This window comes from Podarcis muralis, chromosome 17 (genome assembly GCF_964188315.1).
Source record: "Podarcis muralis chromosome 17, rPodMur119.hap1.1, whole genome shotgun sequence".
NCBI lineage: Eukaryota > Metazoa > Chordata > Lepidosauria > Squamata > Lacertidae > Podarcis > Podarcis muralis.
The window spans coordinates 1,355,894-1,376,319 of NC_135671.1; the positions used below are offsets into that span (position 1 = coordinate 1,355,894).

The 20,426-nt window shown below is 44.1% G+C and overlaps 1 protein-coding gene across 29 annotated transcripts in view; it reads right to left on the reverse strand.

Annotated features, from left to right (window-relative positions):
- Positions 1 to 20,426, reverse strand: part of ADGRL3 (adhesion G protein-coupled receptor L3) — a 543,408-nt gene that overhangs the window by 149,884 nt on the left and 373,098 nt on the right. For all 29 annotated transcript variants that reach the window (XM_028711325.2, XM_028711329.2, XM_028711310.2 and 26 more), the window contains 2 exons: positions 9,313 to 9,615; positions 8,164 to 8,267 (listed from right to left, as the gene is read on the reverse strand). In XM_028711325.2, coding sequence (XP_028567158.2) covers positions 8,164 to 8,267; positions 9,313 to 9,615 — 407 coding nt within the window. The remainder of the gene's footprint in view (positions 1 to 8,163; positions 8,268 to 9,312; positions 9,616 to 20,426) is intronic.

Consider the following 20,426-nt stretch of genomic DNA (forward strand, 5'->3'; position numbering starts at 1 on the left):
CAACAACAACATAACCTTACTCAGCCTCCCTTACAGCTGTAGGGATCAGATGGGATTACCATGAGGAATTATAAAATATACATCAAGCCATCGTGTCCACGATGAAGACATTGTGTTGACTGGGTTTGATATATTGACGATAATTTCTGATTAAATCCCATAAAATTCTACATTCATGCCCTTTTAATGCCCTTTTGCCTCTGCTGCCCATTTCTCCTTGCCTGACAAATCACGTACACACTTAGACAGGCAGGCGTCCTGTGTCCTCAAAGACTGGGCAGTTTCGTCTTTGTAGTTTCTAATAGGTAATCTTAGGATGTTAATCTTAGGAGTTGCTGTATTCACTCCTTTGTAGTATCCATTCATTTACCCCAAAAGTATGCATGGATAACTAGTCTTTATAGTTTAACTTTCTCCCCACGTGGGTTTGTGGAAATGCTCAGAAGAAATCTGATTGGTTCTTATGAACACTCTGTAAAAAGTTCTTTTGTGAATAAAAACGGCCTGGGCCAGGGGGCTGGAGCATTGGACAAGCACAGAGAGACACGATTATACGCACCCTTCCCAGAGTCTTGCTGGTTCAAGTCTCTGTGTGTATTCTTATTAATCGGAGTTCAATCCTTCCTTTACTTTGCGAACGCAACAACAGCAAAATCATATACATGCCTATTCAGAAGTAAGTCCCATTTAATTCTGGGAGATTTACTACCAGGTAAGTATATATAGGGGACACGGGTGACGCTGTGGGTAAAAGCCTCAGCGCCTAGGGCTTGCCGATCGAAAGGTCGGCGGTTTGAATCCCCGCGGCGGGGTGCGCTCCCGTTGTTCGGTCCCAGCTCCTGCCAACCTAGCAGTTCGAAAGCACCCCCGGGTGCAAGTAGATAAATAGGGACCGCTTACTAGCGGGAAGGTAAACGGTGTTCCGTGTGCTGCGCTGGCTCGCCAGATGCAGCTTGTCACGCTGGCCACGTGACCCGGAAGTGTCTCCGGACAGCGCTGGCCTCCGGCCTCTTGAGTGAGATGGGCGCACAACCCTAGAGTCTGTCAAGACTGGCCCGTACGGGCAGGGGTACCTTTACCTTTACCTTTAAGTATATACAGAAGTAAAGCTTTATTACCTCTTTATGCATAAATACCCTCCCTCTTTAGTCATTTTGAGAATGTATTTTTATCTTTTTGGGTGAGGCCTTTTGTGTTTGTTCTTTTCCATTGCCAAGGCTGAAGATGATCAACAGGCAGGAACTGCCTATTAATTTTTCCATTAAAGGAGGATGCCTTTGATTAAAGAAGGACGCCTGTTGAGATTCATAAATCAGCACTAGCAGTGAAACTTCACAGTAGATTGAGGCACAATATAGTGGCAGTTCTTCTTTATTTTCCTTCTCTCGGTACCAGCCTGATGTGCAATTACAAAACCGAAAGGATGGTTTTGAGCATTAGTGCTTAGAACCACCTTATGGGGGAAATATCTGAATCAGAGGATCTCAGACTGAAATCTGCTGAGAGTCTGAGGGCACTGCTCCTGCCTCTCTCCACCAGGCCTAGGGCAGGGTCTGACAGACGACAAAAAGACGGCTGCTGCCCGGCAGAGAATACTGCTTACATTCTTTTAAACTGCTTTTTAATGTGTGTGTTTTTTTAATTTTTAAAAATTATTTAAAACCCTTTTTATGTGGGGTTGTTTTTGGTGGGGTAGGGGTAAGTAACAACAGCTCTAAACACCAGAGGTTTTTTTTTTAGGACATCTGTTTTGTGAAAACAGTGACTCTCCCTGGAGACTATTCTTAATTATTTGTGAAAGAAATGATCGTTTTGAAATAGATGCAGGGGCTGATATCACAGGACTCATCTACACAGCTGCAAATAAAATGTTTTAAATGTGTTGCAAAGTGCAATATACAAATGGGACACTAGGTGGCAACAGTGAGCTATGCAAAATTCAACATGTTTTTCAAAACTTTTTAAAAAAACAATTTTCACAGCGTTTTTTTATATGCTGTGTAGATTCCACCACAGTTATTTCAGAGAAGACCTGCACAGGACTTCAGAACCCCCTAATTTGGAAAAGGCAGAAATCATTTTACATAGCCCATGGGGTATTCTTGATTGTTTTGGATGTTATACCACAGAAACAAGCTAGAAAGATGAGCAGTTTGTATTCACCATGTATGTGACGGAAGGTTGGACCCTGAATAATCTCTACAATTGTGTAGCTGCCACCATAGGAAAACACATTTGAGTAGATTTTTTAAAAGCTTAATAGGAAAATATGTACTTCAAACACCTAGAAGAGTCATTTTCAAACTGGATGACTCAATAAGCCTTTGGCACATATCCCTGACAAACCAGAGCACTAAAGTGACAACACAACCTTTGTGAGTTTCTCTTTTCAGCACTGCCATTTGGGATCACAAGTACACCCAAAACCTTTCAAAGAAAGGACTTCTTAAGAGTTCTAAAAGGATTCATTGATAAAACCTTAATACACGGCACATCACTGGAAGATCAAGACCAGATGTTGGCCATCAACTTGAATCAAATCCATGAATCCAGTCTCAAGCTAAACAAGGATAAATGCTTTTTTTCTTTTTTGCCAAGATGAAATAAAGTTTTTTTGGCAGATAATCACACAACATGAGACAAAGCCATGCCCAGAGAAAACAAATTGTTATCTTCTTATGTAAATGCCACCCCAGTGCCGAGAGCACTGATTAACCAGGGAACCAGGCAGAGGGCCTTCTCGGTAGTGGCGCCTGCCCTGTGGAACGCCCTCCCAGCAGATGTCAAAGCAATAAACAACTATTTTACTTTTAAAAGTCATCTGAAGGCAGCCCTCTTTAGGGAAGTTTTTAATGTTTGATGCTGTACTGTTTTTAATATTCAGTTGGAAGCCGCCCACAGTGGCTGGGGAATCCCAGCCAGATGGGTGGGGTATAAATAATAAATTATTATTATATTATTATAATTATTATTATTTAACCCCATTGCCTTCTTGGTATAGTCAACACTCTCAAACTAGGTTAATATTTCCAAGACATCTCCACAAAGTCAAAACCACTACACCTACTACTGAAATACCATGCTCTAATTTGGGGGTCCAGATTTGAAGTCTACTTTTAAGAGGATTTATATGATAACCAGCAGACTTCACTAAGACAACGACCTTATTTACTAGGAATGTGCATTCCACCCCAAATTTGATGAAGAAAATAACCGACAGACCCCAGCTACTGTCCCGGGACAAAATAAAACACTCAGATCATGTTCTGTTCAGACTGAACATGGACTACTTAAAAGAAACCAACAACTCAGATTTGTAAACATAAGTCAACCCAGTGTATGGCCACCATTTTGGCTCTTGCTCCATTTGGTATATTTTGGAGTTCCAGTAAAAACAAATTAGATCACACCACGCTGAACTTTCCATCCCTGAACTAATATATTCTAAGCAGTTATTTGTTGATGGCTCATCCCTCCATTCCTAATTTATGAAACCATGTGTTACGTCAGCCACCACTAAAATTCATATGCGAGGGACTGATTGTTTGACGCAGTATCGGGCAGCTTCACAAAAACTACAAAACTCTTGTTTTAATTTGGCAATTCATTAAGAAGGGCTAAAAATGTGTCTTGAGCTATGCCAAAGCCATTTCCCGTCCCCGGGGAGATGACGTTGCGGGCTGGGAGCAAGCCCTCGCCATACGCATGGGGTGGGATAGCCCCTGCGCCATTGGTTGGTCCTCGGCCATGTCAACCCAAGGCTGTCCAATCCAGATGGTCCGGGGGCGTGGCGCGGGCCATTTAAACTTCCCACGGCCAAGGACATGTTCCTTTTCTCCCTGCTCGGTCCGTTATCCCGCCCCCCAATCCCTTAGGTCAGGCTCTTTATCTCCTGACCTTGCTATGGACTTTGGTTGGTCGCCTGTTTTTTAACAGGGGCCTGGTAGGAATTTTTTTCCACTTGGCAAATTGGCATCGGCCATTTGGTTTTTTGCCTACCTCGTAGCAATTCGTCACAACTTTGTAAGGTCTGGCGGTTACGCACTGGAGTATTAGGTTGAAGGTGAGGGGAGGTAGTGGCCATCACCTACCCCTCCTATTTCAAGGGTATTCCGTTAAAGAAATCCGAGGGGCGTGGTCCCATCCAAAGCCCCAGATGGGGGGCTAGGGCCATGGCACGGCCCCTAGCTGTGACCCTGGGGGAGTTCCTAGTTGATGTGCATCAGCAGGGCTCCCCCTTCTGGTGGTTAACCCTTTCAAGACTCCTGCAGACGGGCAGTTGTCAGATATAGTCGTGTAGTTTCCAATGCCTAAGCCAAACCCACTCACATTCTGTAACCAATAAAGTTGTGGCCTTTTTCGCCCATTAACCTAAAACACTGTTTCATGTGTCTTTATTCCACTTCCTGGGAGGGTTTGGGACCTTGCCACGCAATTCTGAATGCAGGCAGCGGCTCACATGATGAAATGGATTTATAAAACAATTCTGTACCCACACAAAACTAGAAGCGTTCCAACCCAGCCTTCTCCGCAACATTCTAGTTTTCTAAGTGTAGGAAGGTGTAGTTGTACCATGGTGTAATGGTTCTAGAGGTTGCTCGTGCGTAAGCCGGTGCAAACACCTGGCTAGATTGCCTGAGTGAACCTTTTCTGTCCGGACAGCCACTCACCCGTGGCTGTCTCAATCGCTGGCAGAATCCGTCAGTGGGCGTTTCTTAAACTTCTTCCAGCAAAGAAGCTCTTTGACGCCTAGTCTCCTCCTACTCTCTCTGCGTGAAAGCCTTCTGCGCAAGGAGGGCGTGGACAGCGGAGGACCTCTACTCTCCCCGCTGGTCCCCGGCAAGGAGTCATGGGACCGCCTCGCCGCTTCCCCCATCTGCCCCCCTTCTCCACTGGTGCTATGCTGATTCTCTTCCCCAGAAGATGGGCTGCCTCTCCCAATCCCCCTCTCCGGAATCCCTCTGGATTTTGCTCTCTCCCTCCGGCACTGATGGCAGTTCCCTGACACATGGGTAGTTGAGGCAGGAGTTGTGCACCTGACTTCTAGACACCAAGCATGCCTGCCACTTACATGGGAAAGCCGTGTGGCAAGGTCAGTGCAGTGCGAGGGCAGCAGCAGGAACGTCAGATTGCCTCCGCTGCTGCACCTGGGCTGACACCGAGCTCCTCACAGATCCCTCATAGCTCCACAACTCAAGGGAAAGAGAGAAAGGAAATGCAAAACAAGACAAGACAAAACCCTATTCTGATTGAGACTGAGAGGTGTGGAAACAGGAAATGAAAAAGTGATGGTGCTTTTTTTGAAAGTATGTCAAGATAGTGCTATCGACACACACTCCCCGCAATCTCCATCGCATCTAAATTCATGCCAAGTAGGAAGAGGTTTAAAGCAATAATTTTTAAAAAATCCTAGAAGATAATAACTGCCGCCCCTACCATATACTAAGGATGGGAGGGAGATTAAATATTATTTGAGCCTATCACAAATAGCATACGGACACAGCCTCAATTCCCAGTGATTTATCATCTTCTCAATTGGGTCATAATGAATGTATGAGTAAGATGGTCGAAATGGAAGTTATTGGATATGAAGATGGGGCAAAGCTAAAACCTTTTCATTCAAATATTAAAGGGTATCTTTCAAGAAAAGCCAACCCAGAGTCCAAAAACTTTAATAATTCAAATAGATCTGGAGTGTAATGCACCAGGATTTATAGGAAATTATGTGACCGCCTATTAATCTGATACCCTTGAATCAGGATTCTGAACAAGAGATATGAAGTGCATTTTGCCATTTGGACTGCTGGAAAGGCATCAGTTTTCAGCTTGAAATGCGGCAGACTACTTTGGCAGTCTGATGCACTGCGGTAGAAAATTCAAAGAGCCTCTGACCGAATAAATGCTTCTCTCCCAAGTGATCATATAGCTTTGTCAGCTCGCACCCTTTGTGTTGGAGACTCATCGGCAGAAAATGTCCAGAGAACTATTGGTATGCCCTTCCTTGGATTGGGACGAAGCCCTGATAGGCCTGGAGAAGCCGTTAATTAGGAATACAGTGCAACACAGGGCAGCAACGAACAATAAATTGAATTAAAGACTAAGTGTGTGCAAAGTAAGCACAGTGGCCATTCACAAGTGGAGATCACAATCAAGGTTTTTTTTAAAAGCAGATTTTCAGACTGCACAAATCCCCCATCAGACATACCACACTAATTAAAAGAAAAGAAAAATATGAACACAAAGCATGCTTTGCTCCTTGCTTACACCCTGTATAAGTGGTGATTTCTAGTCCCTCGTTCTTATTGATTATATAGTGACAGTTCAGTTATGAATCTGTCTTAACTCAGTAACAACCAGGCAAAAGAAGAAGAAGAAGAGGAGGAGGAAGAAGAAAAGAAAAGAAAAGAAGAAGAAGAAGAAGAAGAAGAAGAAGAAGAAGAAGAAGTAGGAATTTCAAAGGATGCAATGAAGCATTATCTGTCCAATGATGAAGGTACAGAAGATGCGGTTTTGGCTAAAAAGAAGGCATTTTTAATATGGTTTGAGAAGTTTGTTGCAATGATGGAAACTGAGCATATTCTACTCTACATAGGATTTGTGTAATCCTGTCCCTGACACTGCCTGTCATTTAAGTGTTTAATAAACGGATACACCTAAACGTGTCTCACCTCCCCATTTTTCAAACTGTACATTATCAGCTTTCCAACTGCACATCCCCCCCGCAATTTCACATCTTGTGTCCAACAGCACACTAAAAAAGAACTTTTTCACAAACATCCTAGGATTTGCTAGGTAGGTGTTAATTAGCATAGTAAATCTTGGATGATTGTGAACTTTTTGCATTTTGCAGCCACTTGCCTCCACTGCTATACATATGCACCTGTCAGCTGAAGTTAACACTCCATGAATCTGAAGAAGCGAACTCTAGTCCATGAATGCTTATGCCATAATAAACGTGCGCCAAGGCTTTTCCCCACAGCCAGAACTCTGTTCCGGCATCTCTCAGGTGGGCGCCATTGCCATTAAAAGAGAACAAGGGAGGTGTTCATGGCGAGTTCCAACACCTCTTTTTCTAGAAAAAAATGTTACGCCATACAACTTTTCTTGTTTTTTCTGTTGACCGTTACTCATTCAGAAAGTGAGCATACTGTGATCACGTATTACAAGGAAAGGCGTTCCACACTTGTTTGAAAAGCAGCTAAAATAATTTTAGAAATGGGGAAAAATACCATACCTTATATTCAGGAAGTGATATGACCTTGATACAGAAGAGCAAGGTAAGTCATTTTATATGGTACAACCAAGTATTATAAAATATAGCTTAGATCCAACATTAACAGTTTCTTCTTTTTAAAAAAGAAAGTCCACAATCAATTAAAAGTTTATTTTTGTGTGTTTATTGCTACTGATTTTAAAGCGATTTTTATATTAGTCTGACTCTCTTAATTTTAAAACACTTTGGAAATTATTTCCTTTCCATTCAGATAACTTCCCAAGCTGAATAAAAAGCACCTTAAAAGTGACATAGAAATTCAAATATCTTACAGACATAAATGCCTCAGATAAAGATGAACAAAGTTAAAAGGATTCATGTAGTAAACAAATGATCAATACTGACGGAAAATATTGATAACACCGTGTGCTGAAACGCCTCCATCTTGGCAGTGGAAATGTTGGAGGGGCAGAGAACCACCACTTGCATTGTCACAGCATCCTGTGCCATGGGCAGGGACAGTTCTGCTTCCTGATGTCATGTGAATTCAGGTGATTGACAGTTGGGTGGCCCCCTGGCTGGATCAATTATCCTACCACTGATGCACACAATAAGGCATCAATTCTAATAGGGTCTTCTTGACAAGATGTAAAAAATTCTAATATTTTGAAGACTCCCTTCCCCTTCTATTTTGAAACCTACTTCTTGACTAGCACCTTACATATGGGTATGTATGTACTGCAATTTATGCTCTCTTTTTTCACATCAGTCTGACATCATATGCTCACTGCTCCCCTTTCTACTGTACTTTAGATCCGGGAGATGCAACGCAATGCTATGATTTTTGGTTCAGTCGCAGCAGAACCATATTTTTATATAAGCGCAACACAGCAGGAATGGGAGCATAAGATATGAACACAAGGACATGCCGGATAAAAGCAAAACCTTACCTTCTGCGTGATATGGTTGACCCAAAGTGAAGAGCAGTTGCTAAGATCTGGCCCTTGAGGATCCCAGATCCCGCCAGGAGCAAGGCACAGGAATGTTGAAACACCTATAATGACAAAGATATGATGAGACACCATATATTTTACCTGCCGCTTGAAGTACTGATCAGTCAGTTGTTTCAAAAGAATTTTTTTCCAATGTAAAGATTAATTTCTGGGTGGTAGAAGTCTTTTAATGCATGAAGTAATCTGTGCAATGAATTTGCCCAAATCCTGAACTGAAATAGTTCACTTCACAGAGTTTTGGGGCTTGTTTGAGCAGAAGTGGGATCTCTGGATCACCCTAAAATGAAGAATGGGCCGCCCAAAGCAATCAGGGTGCTTCAGAGATTCAGATATGGAAAAATGAGTGTTTGCAAAAACTGGACAGCTGTGAGTCTAAAATGACTCCCAGGCTGCGCACCTGGTCCTTCAGGGGCACAGTTACCCCATTCAGGACCAGGGAGTCCTCCACACCAGCCCGCCCCCTTTCCCCCCAAAACAGTACTTCTGTCTTGTCAGGATTCAACCTCAATCTGTTAGCTGCCATCCATCCTCCAACCACCTCCAGGCACTCACACAGGACCTTCACTGGTTCTGATTTGAAAGAGAGGTAGAGCTGGGTGTCATCCGCATACTGATGAACACCCAGCCCAAACCCCCTGATGATCTCTCCCAGCGGCTTCATATAGATATTAAAAAGCATGGGGGAGAGGACGGAACCCTGAGGCACCCCACAAGTGAGGGCCCAGGGGTCTGAACACTCATCCCCCAACACCACTTTCTGGACACGGCCCAGGAGGAAGGAGCGGAACCACCGTATAACAGTGCCCCCAGCTCCTCTAGACTGTCCAGAAGGATGTTATGGTTGATGGTGTCAAAGGCCGCTGAGAGATCCAGCAGAAGGACAGGTGTTTCCCCCCCAGAAGTATACAATGGACTGTTCTGCCCCTGTTGCCATTTCTAATACCACATTCTCAACAACATTTTGCAGAAAGCCAAGGAACACATGCGAAGGACGAGCAGGACACTGATTAAACAAAACCTCACTCAGCAAAACTTGGACGGGTGGCTTAGCATGGCAGAGAAGTAACTTTTTTTTTACGAGCTCACCTACGGTGCCCCTGGGGCACGGCTGCTTGGCCACTTGTCCTTGCCGGGTCTTGAACCACGTGATCTCACGGGCTTCCACCGTCTCGCAGCTCTCTGCCCCTATCGCAGGCAGCTGGGAAGCCGCAGGCGGCAGGTGTGTCGTCATGTCATTGGGGGCCTCCAAACCCGGGGAAGGTGTCGTTGTGCTCTTGTTCCTTCTGCCCAAAGCTGCCGCAGTGGTGGTCCGTGCAGTGCTGCTGGTCGTTAGTCGGGGAGTGGTGCTTGTGGTAGTCCCACCCAAACCTGTCGCTCCAGCCGTTGATGCTGCCAACAAAAAGCAAGAACAGGTTAAGAGGGAGGGAATGACAGCTGCTTAGGGGTCTAACAACCTCTTGTTAAAAGTGCTTCTATATGGAGACTATGTGTAACGTGTGGAGTAGGCCCAGGGCCTATGTCTAAGGCTGAAGGAATGGGTTTCCCAAATCCAAAACCTGACTGTGCAGTCAGTCTGAAACGGGCCCCAAAATCCCCATTTTTCCTTCTCCATTAGCTAAAATCCATTAACTTGAGCACTTGAGCCAATGTATAACAAGAACCCAGCTGTATAAACAAAGCCCTCTCCTTTATCAGTCCGTGACGCTTAATGGATGGCCTTGTCAGTTCCGAAATGGAGACGGGATGGCAGAGCTGGGGCTTATCTTATCTTGTAGGTTGTAAATATCCTGACACACTAATGCACAGACCTTGCAAGACACCCCCACGCTCGGGGATGGCGCCAGGAGTGCCTTTCGAGTTGGTGACCTTCTTACCCCAAGATAAGGAAGACAGGAACAGGAACATCCTTTTATGGTCAAGAGTACAGGAACAGGAACATCTGTATATGGTCATGGATGTCAACTTACGTGTATAAGCTGACGTGGCTGGATTCCTGGGGAGGGGGCAAGGGGACCAGAAAGGGTATATAAGCTGTGTGTAACTGCTCTTTAAGTGCTCTTGCTGTGAACTGACCACGCAAGTGCCTTTCTGCTGCTCCGGAGAGCAGAAATAAATAACTCTTTCTCTGAAGCAACCTCAGTGTCTTTTGACTCCTCCCTCCCTCTCTGGGAGCAACGCTCACCCAACCAATTGGTAAAGTCTAAGAAGGCTACATGGCTGGGTGATATATCGTCCAAAACTAGTTCGAAGTCCATCTTGTGATATCGGTTTCATATTTTTTAACCTGGCAATATATTGTGAATCGTGTGTGTGTGTGCTATGCAAAAATTACTATGTGGGGAAAACTGTAAAGCCAGACAATGCCTCTCTTGATTCCTGCAGCCCTTGTTAACTCTTCTAGCTCAGCTCTCCCCTGCCTCATGCAGGGAGCAGTGAATCACAAGAGCAGGCGCCGGCAAAAATCATGTTGTGGGGAAAAATGAGAAGCCAGCCAATGCCTCAACATTGCCCCATCCTTATTTCAGATATTGTGATCTATTGCTATAATGTGATGTTTAAAGGTAAAGGTAAAGGGGCCCCTGACCATTAGGTCCAGTCGTGGCTGACTCTGGGGTTGCGGCGCTCATCTCGCTTTACTGGCAAAGGGAGCCGGCGTTTGTTCACAGCCAGCTTCCGGGTTGCGTGGCCAGCATGACTGAGCCGCTTCTGGCGAACCAGAGCAGCGCACAGAAACGCCGTTTACCTTCACACCGGAGCGGTACCTATTTACCTACTTGCACTGCGTGCTTTCAAAGTGCTAGGTTGGCAGGAGCAGGGACTGAGCAACGGGAGCTCACCCCGTCCTGGGGATTTGAACCGCCGACCTTCATGATCAGCAAGTCCTAGGCTCCGTGGTTTAACCCACAGCGCCACCCACATCCCTCAAAAACTAAACTCAAAAGCTAAACGTGATGTTTAGCTGGTGATATATCGCAATGATGAAAACCAGATATCGCCCAGCCCTACTTGTCTTGGCAGAGCTTCACTGAATGCTGGCATACTCACACAGAATACTTCCCCTACAGTTGTGAAGGACAGAACCACTCAAGTGACATTTGTGCCCCCTTTCTTGCCTCGTAGCAAATCCTAGGGACCTTCTAGTCAGTACAAGTGGCCTGTTCCTTATCCTAAGCAACAAGCAGAACTTCCAGGGGGATCTGAAGAGAAGCTGGAGTCATGTTCCTTATTCCATGCATACGAACTTCAGCAGACACCATCTACTGCAGTGGTTCTCCACCTGTGGGTCCCCAGATGTTTTTGGACTACAACTCCCATCATCGCCGAGCTCTGGCCTTGTTAGCTGGGGTGATGGGAGTTGTAGTCCAACAACATCTGGGGACCCACAGGTTGAGAAAGGCTGATCTACTGGCATGCACCACTTCATTTTGCATTTGGAGACACACGATCCACACTTTAGGGTGGAAAATCCTGAAGCGTTTATAGCAGTGGAGGGAATCTGTAGTCCTCCACATGTTCCCAGACTACAGCTCACATCATCCCTGACAATTTGCCACGCTGACTGAGGCTGATGGTGGTTGGAGGCCAGCAGGTTCTCCACCTCTGCCATGAATGGAACCTTTCCCTGCTGTTGAGACTCACTGTCTTGTCAGATCATTCCTGAAGGTGTTGCTCAGGGCAGTGTTGCCATCGCCTTCCCTATAGATTTTAAATACGAAGTTGGACAGGCATCTGTTGCCACTTTATAGAAGGTATCCCGATTTAGACAAGGGGGGTTGTTGGGTTCAGTTCAATGGAATTCAACTACATTGATCAATATGCCAATCTAGGGAGCAAGACAGTGGGAATGAGTGAGCCCCTGCTACAACCACCATAAAATGATTATCAGAGCCTTAAGGAATGTACAAAATCTGTGCGGGATAGTAGATTAGTTTCATTAAAGAAAAAAAATGGCTTGAAGCATAACTCAAAAATCAATTTTATGAAGACCACAAGATACATGATCATACTAACGGCACGTGCTTTAAATTTCACTTACTCATTTATGTGATTTAAAACCAGCTTAATTGGTTAGTTAGAAAAGAACAAGGCATCTGATTCATTTACATATAAATGGTTTTTCACTCTGGCTGCAACTATGATTAAATGCCAACCTGAGCAAACTTATTTGACATTCTATACAGTACAGAATACAAATCTGTCAGCCAGGTCAAAAGCAAACGGTTAAATTCAGGATATAGCAGCCTGGGCAGTTCCGGATACTACATGGGACATTTCATTATCCTTACAATATTATCACAATTTTACCATGCTTAGCTATATTAACGGTTTGGATCTAAAGTTAAATCATTAATATAACTAAGCATGGCAAATTAGTAAATACGTTTATTAAAACAGATGCAGGGGGGCTTTTTGAAACAATTTAAAGACTTAAGTAAAATGTTACTTATATAACTTCTGTTTCAGAAAATTATTTTGTGATTTGGATGGAGCTAAACGGTTTTAATAAAAGGCATTTTTTAGGATTCTCAGCAGAACACTCTGATTCAATTTCTTACCATTCCTTCCTACAATGGGATATATATTCAGAGATAAACTCAGCAACCAAAAGCACCAACCTAATCAAATGACCAACATGCTGATTCAATATTTCAAAGTGAAAAAAAGAATATATGCGCATGGGGGATTGTGCACAGAAAATTGGCTGTCACATAAAATTTAGTTATATTCACCAGTCTCCTAAAAATGTGTCTGTGCCACTCCAAAAGATAGCAGGCCCTCTTACGTTGGGCAGTTTGTTTTGCCTTTTCTTCTTCCTTGGTAATTCTAAGAAATGCTTTTGTGCTGCAACAACATTTGCAAAACCTCTCCGCAATTTAAACGCTATTGGGAGTGTAGAAAGGATGTGGTCACATAAATCTGCTGTGAAACAGGACTCTATATTCATTTGTGTATCAGACTGCAAGCTTTCATCAGGATTGGTTTAAGCCAGCCATCACCACCCTGGTGCTCTCTCCAGATGTTCTGGACTGCAACTACCAACCGCACCAGGTTGGCAAAGGCTGGTTTAGGTCATAATCTACTCTCCTTGTATAGGCACTGAGGAAACAAGGAACTCCTCCATCCACCTTCTGAAGATGCCATTTCCTAGAACTAGGAGTCACTAGTCCAACCCCTGTTGGAATTTCAGTTCCCACCAGCTGCGAGCAGCAGCTACTGTGTTGACACCATGTGATGTCTCTGAGCATGAGACAGGAAGTCTCTGCCAGTTCTCATGTAACCAGAGTGTTACTTTCGCTTCTGAGTCGAGTTGGAGACTCTTGTGTTATGCTGCTCAGGAGAGCAGTCATGCTTGTACAGTCTTAATAAAGTAGTGAGTAGACTACGGACTGTCTCTTTCTTCTTCTGTGATGGGATGCCAGAAGAAGGCGAGCGTGCCCCTCTCAGGAGGGAGGGGTCGCTTATCATCGGTCTCTCTGGACTGAGGGAGAATTCCAGCCAGAGAGTGACCACCGGAGAGAAGTCCTGGGAAGTTGGCACCCTTCCCAGGGGCGTTTTTTCCAACAACCCCCTGCAATGCAGAAATCTCAGCTAAAGCATCCATGACAGATAACCAACCTCTGCTTAACAACCTCCAAGGAAGGAAAGTCCACCACCTCCCGAGGGAGACTGTTCCACCGTCGAACAACTCTTACTGTCAAAAAGTTTTTCCTAATGTTTAGTCGGAATCTTCTTTCTTTCTTATAACCTGAAGCCATTGGTTTGAGTCCTTCCCTCCAGAGTAGGAGAAAACAAGCTTGTTCCTTCTTCCATGTGACAGCCTTTGAGATATTTGAAGATGGCTATCATTCCTCTTCTCAGTCTCCAGGCTGAACATACCCAGCTCCTTCAACCGTTCCTCATAAGTCTTGGCTTCCAGACCCTTGACCATCTTGGCTGCCCTCCTCTGCACATATTCTAGCTTGTCAATATCCTTCCTAAATTGTGGTGCCCAGAATTGGACACAATATTCCTGTATTTCCTGGCTGCTACTCTTTCCCACAGTAGAATAAACAACCCACGCAAAGTCCAAGAGTATCCTAGGAGCTGCAAGACCACTCATGTGACTGGCCACACGAATCACAAAATCTCCGCCAACAGCTGTATGTCTGCAGTGCCCTACCTGCAGCCAAAGAGGATTTGGTTAGGAACTGCTAAATAAAATAAAAATTCCTTGCAGTATTATGCAGCAATACTTTTCTAAAGCATTAGAGTAATTATACACATAAGATCTGGGATGACAAGGAATAAGCGATCCAAGATATTACTCTTTTTGATACCACTATGAGTACCTGCCCACTCAACCACTTAGATGTGCGGAATTGGCACTTTTACAAGTACTGCATAATGTTTGCTCTGCACTTGCAAGAAATTGACCTTTCAGCGTGGCAGAACATATGCTCTGGAACTCCCTGTGCATTGATATTAGGCAGGAACCTTCACTGTGTTGTTTTCAGTGCTTTTTTTGTTGTAGCAAAATGGCATGTAATTTGGACATGCTGTTTTAGTAAGTAAAAATGTTTCCAAATTGCAGTTTTTTATTTTATATATTCACATTTTTTTTGCAACTTGTTTTTAATGTTTGTTTTTATTAGCATTTTTAATTAATATTGTAAACCACTTAAAGGTATTTTCTTCTAGTAAGCAATATAAACATTAAACAACCCAAGTAGTTGAGTGCCAAAATGGAGCACCAAGGAACGAGAGAGAGGTACCTGCACTCTTGGGGGAAACCAGAGGTTCAATCCCTGACTGTTCAGCTTGGAATTTGCAATGTTAAAAATGAATCATGCATGGCAGGTCTGAACATTTCTATCCCTTTCTTTGATGAACGTTGCAGCTCAGAAGGGCAGTTGTAAACCTTAGAAGACTAAAGCTTACTGTGTGAACAAAGGTCCGTATAGTTAAAGCTATGGTTTTCCCAGTAGTGATGTGTGGAAGTGAGAGCTGGACCATAAATAAGGCTGATCGCTGGAGAATTGATGCTTTTGAATTCTGGTGCTGGAGGAGACTCTTGAGAGTCCCATGGACTGCAAGAAGATCCAACCTCTCCATTCTGAAGGAAATCAGCCCTGAGTGCTCACTGGAAGGACAGATCCTGAAGCTGAGGCTCCAAGACTTTGGCCACCTCATGAGAAGAGAAGACTCCCTGGAAAAGACCCTGATATTGGGAAAGATGGAGGGCACAAGGAGAAGGGGACGACAGAGGACAAGATGGTGGGACAGTGTTCTCGAAGCTACCAGCATGAGTCTGACCAAACCGGGGGAGGCAGTGGAAGACAGGAGTGCCTGGCTTGCTCTGGTCCAGGGGGTCATGAAGAGGCGGACACCACTAAACAACTAAACAACAACAAAAACTACCCTGAGATCTATGGATGAAAGGTGGTATACAAATAATAATAATAATAATAATAATAATAATAATAATAATAATAATAATAATTAGAATACAAATGTTGCCTTACAGCTGAAGGAGCCTTTCTTAAGCAAATGCTCAATGAGTTTTAGAAGACTATAGTGAGGAGTTAATTTTTAGTTTAATTGGCTTACAATTACTTCGTGAAACCAGATTTTGCCCTTCCTTTTTAACAGACACCTTTACTCAGTTTTTTAAAAACTGAAATGTTTTCTCTCTCTCTCTATCTTCCTGATGCTAAAGTAAACTAAGGATTTTGGCTGCCAAAAATCTGGTTTCACAATGGAATTGTTAGCCTTTGCTCTTAGTCTGCAGTTTCTGCTACCTCAGATTAACGAAGATAATTGGTTTCTCACCAGATGGCAGTCCTCCTTGAATGACTAGCTGCTTCCTGAATCTCTAAATCTTGGGGATGTTCACATGTTAGATTCAACATGTGTTTAGTCTGTGTAAGTGCGTGCATAAGGTTGCTCTCTGTATCATATCATATATGGTTATTTATACAAAACTCTTGTTCAGACAATCATCATGTTATTGTTGTTGCTGAGTCGTTTAGTCGTTTCCGCCTCTTCGTGACCCCTGGACCAGAGCACGCCAGGCCCTCCTGTCTTCCACTGCCTCCCGCAGTTTGGTCAAACTCATGCTGGTCTCTTCGAGAACACTGTCCCACCATCTCGTCCTCTGTCGTCCCCTTCTCCTTGTGCCCTCCATCTTTCCCAACACCAGGGTCTTTTCCAGGGAGTCTTCTCTTCTCATGAGGTGGCCAAAGTATTGAAGCCTCAGCTTCAGGATCTGTCCTTCCAGTGAGCACTCAGGGCTGATTTCCTTCAGAATGGAGAGGTTGGATCTTCTTGCAGTCCATGGGACTCTCAAGGGTCTCCTCCAACACCAGAATTCAAAAGCATCAATTCTTCGGTAATCAGCCTTCTTTATGGTCCAGCTCTCACTTCCATACATCACTACTGACAATCATCATAGGGCTTAGATAAACATTCAAGGAGAAGAGAGCATGAACAAGGACCATTCCCATCGCCCTATGCATAATCAAAGGTGACTGTTTCTGCTCCTGCTGTACTCCTATAGGCTTGAGAATTTTGGATCTTTGATTTCCCAGGGCTCCAAAATGTCCAAAAGGAAAATCACGAGTTTCCCACTTTAGTTAATTGCCTTCCACAAGTTGGGAGGCAATGGAAACAAAGTTGGAACAGGGGGATCTAGTGTCCTCTTCCCTCCATCCCATCATGTGCTTACCTTTCCATATTTGTAACACCTATAGTCTAGCAAGCAGGACTAGTGGTCAGGGATGATAGGAACTTTGGTCCAAAAACAGCCGGAGACCAAAGTTTGGGAAACCCTGGTCTAACATCACAGGTAGTAAGACGGAAATTTTCATCTTTGGCGTAGAATGAGTTAGCAATTACGAACATTTGCCTATAAATGCAACCCTTTTCTTGGTCTTTGCAAGTGGCTTACTCGCATGGCACAACATTCTGGCAATGAAGGTAGCCTATTTGCTTCAAGGTCCACCTGCAGCTTTACTTCAAAGCCCAGGTGAGTTTCCAGATGCTTTTACTGTTTGGATTTAGATATTTAAGAATGATCTGTTTGTTCTTCCTTTTCTCAAGGAAGAAAAGATGCACTAAACATCCACTAAAGTGGAATGTATGTCTGTTCTGACTGCATGAAGGAGTTTTGTGTGTGTACCAAAAGTTAATGTGGTAGCTAAACATGCACATATTTTGCCCCCGTGAAGAGAAAACAAGGAAGTCAAGTCTTTCAGTTTCTGATGGGCCCAACTGTCCTACACAACTCTGGAAATATGGCAGATGAGATTATGAGAACACCATTTACTGAGGAAACAAACATGTATTGCACAAAAGAGCACTTGGTGTTAAAATCTAGTCACACGGTAGGTAAAAACCCCAATCATTTCAACCCAACCGAGGTAAGTCTGAGAAGAACCCAAAGCCTGGCTGCAGAAGGCACAGCTCAAGTTGCAAGTCCTCTGCGGAAACGTCCAAGAAAAGTACAAAGATTTGCAGCGGGAAAGCTAGCGAAAAACTATAGAGCAAGCAAATTCAAAGCACGGCAAAACCCACGTTTGCATTCTGCCTCTACACTTGCAACCTACACGAGATGTCCGGCAAAGTTAGTGCAATTACTGCTAAAAGTCTGGCTACTTTGCCAAGGTTTGAAGCACTAGGAACTCCAGCAGTGCCAAAGTGTCTAATCCTGCTCAAAGCCACCAACCCAGTGGCCATAATCACATCTTGTGACAGCAAATTCCATATTAATTTTGCATTACACGAAGATGTATTTTCTGGAGTATGTCTTGAGTCTACTGCCAACCAATTTCACTGAGTGACCCAAATTCTAGTGATATGTGAAAGGCAACAAGAATGGTAGCAGTCCATTACTGTGTCTATATATCCCAAAGCAAGGCAATTTTAGTCAGGGCTGGGGTGGGCGTGGGGGTAAACTCTACTTGCTGCCTGCTGCCTTCTCACTCCTGGTTAGTCCCTCTGAGGCTGCTATTGACCATCAAAAACATATAAAAAATTACATTAAATCAATTATTTACCATCAAGTTTAGTCCTGAGACTATTTACCTGCCCTCTGTTTCTGGCTCAAAACCATGGCAGCTTAATCTCCAAGAGCTATGCTCAGAATTTCAATGTGCCAATGGAAAGCAGATGACTATTTTTACATTCTTATGTGACTGGAGACAGATTTCCATTCAGGGTGCATTGAAATCAGTTTGTTAATGGTCACTCTAAGCTTCAGTTAGAGTCACCCAGGGACGTGGGTGGTGCTGTGGGTAAAACCTCAGCGCCTAGGACTTGCCGGTCGTATGGTTGGCGGTTCGAATCCCCGCGGCGGGGTGAGCTCCCGTCGTTCGGTCCCAGCTCCTGCCCACCTAGCAGTTCGAAAGCACTCTTAAGTGCAAGTAGATAAATAGGTACCGCTTTATAGCGGGAAGGTAAATGGCGTTTCCGTGTGCTGCGCTGGTGCTGGCTCGCCAGAGCAGCTTTGTCACGCTGGCCACGTGACCTGGAAGTGTCTCCGGACAGCGCCGGCCCCTGGCCTCTTGAGTGAGATGGGCGCGCAACCCCAGAGTTGGACACGACTGGCCCATACGGGCAGGAGTACCTTTACCTTTACCTTTTAAGCTTCAGTTAAATTTAAGCATATACAAGATAGGAGCAGAGCTCACAGTTCTGCAGTAACAGAAGATGATGTGTCGGATGATCAGAGAAAGATGCTTCTTATAGTTAATATGGAATTTCATTACTTGGATGCTACAAATCATTTTTGAGTGCTAGGTTGAGTTTTAGTCTTCAAGCAGGCACGACTTCACACATAGGAAATCTAAGCAAAAAGCAGGCTTAGGGTAGTTAACTGAGCACACCAGATAATATTAAAGGGGCTAGTGGAGATGGGAATTTTACTTACGTTTTACTTAAAAGGAGTTTTACCTAAAAGGAAATTGTAGGTTCAAGTTCCCATTATATCATTAGAGATGAGATCAGGAAAAAAATTCTAACTACAGTGGTACCTCGGGTTACATACGCCTCAGGTTACAGACTCCGCTAACCCAGAAATATTACCTCGGGTTAAGAACTTTGCTTCAGGATGAGAACAGAAATCGTGCTCTGGTGGCGCAGCGGCAGCTGGAGGCCCCATTAGCTAAAGTGGTGCTTCAGGTTAAGAACAGTTTCAGGTTAAGAACGGCCCTCCGGAACGAATTAAGTTCTTAACCCGAGGTACCACTGTATTAGAGAAATAAAGGTAAAGGTAAAGGGACCCCTGACCATTAGGTCCAGTCGCGACCGACTCTGGGGCTGCAGTGCTCATCTCCCTTTACTGGGCAAGGGAGCCGGCGTACAGCTTCCGGGTCATGTGGCCAGCATGACTAAGCCGCTTCTGGCGAACCAGAGCAGCGCACAGAAACGCCGTTTACCTTCCAATACTGCAATAGCCTTCCTAGAAGCAAAATGGAAAAATTATTTACTATTGAAAAGCAACTCATTGAGTTTCCAAAGGGATGTTATGAGATGATGAGATGTTTTTAAAAGGTGCTTCAATCATGGCCTATTGAGAAATGATTTTATTCTCTGCCCCCACCCCCACTCCTTACTCTAAAATAAAAGAAAAGGGGATTGGATATAAACAGGTATCGCTTCTGAAAAGAGGATTAAGGACATTTCTTCTAGGGGAGGTCAGGGGGACAGGCTGTGTTCTCTCACTGATTGTTCCTTTACAGGCTTGGAAGAGGTTTTCCTGCAGCCTTGCACCTGGAAATGCATAAAGTGCATAAGGAATTTCCTTCACTAGATGAAAAAAAGAGCCAAGTAAGCTCAGAAATTTTGTTCCTAACAGCAACCTGCTAGCTGCCTCACAAGCAGTGCATAAAACAATGGTCTCTCCTATCATTTCTCACAAACCATAGTTAATGATCATGGCTAGTAACTATTGATAGAATTTGTCTAATTCTTTCTAAACCCCAACAAGTATATTAACTGTGTACTCTATGGCCTGCTTCTAAGGCCTCTCTGGTAAAAGCTGTATAAAACAATCCCATGGCATCCCAAACTTCTGGGGAACATCAGTGTCTTTGTTGCCATCGTGCATCCCTCTTCAAAGGAGCAGATGAGAGCAGCGTTGCACAGCAGAACGATGTCAGACAAAGTTTTCCCTAGGTGCAAACTGGGAACAACAATGGCAAACATAATTAGGGCTCTGTTAA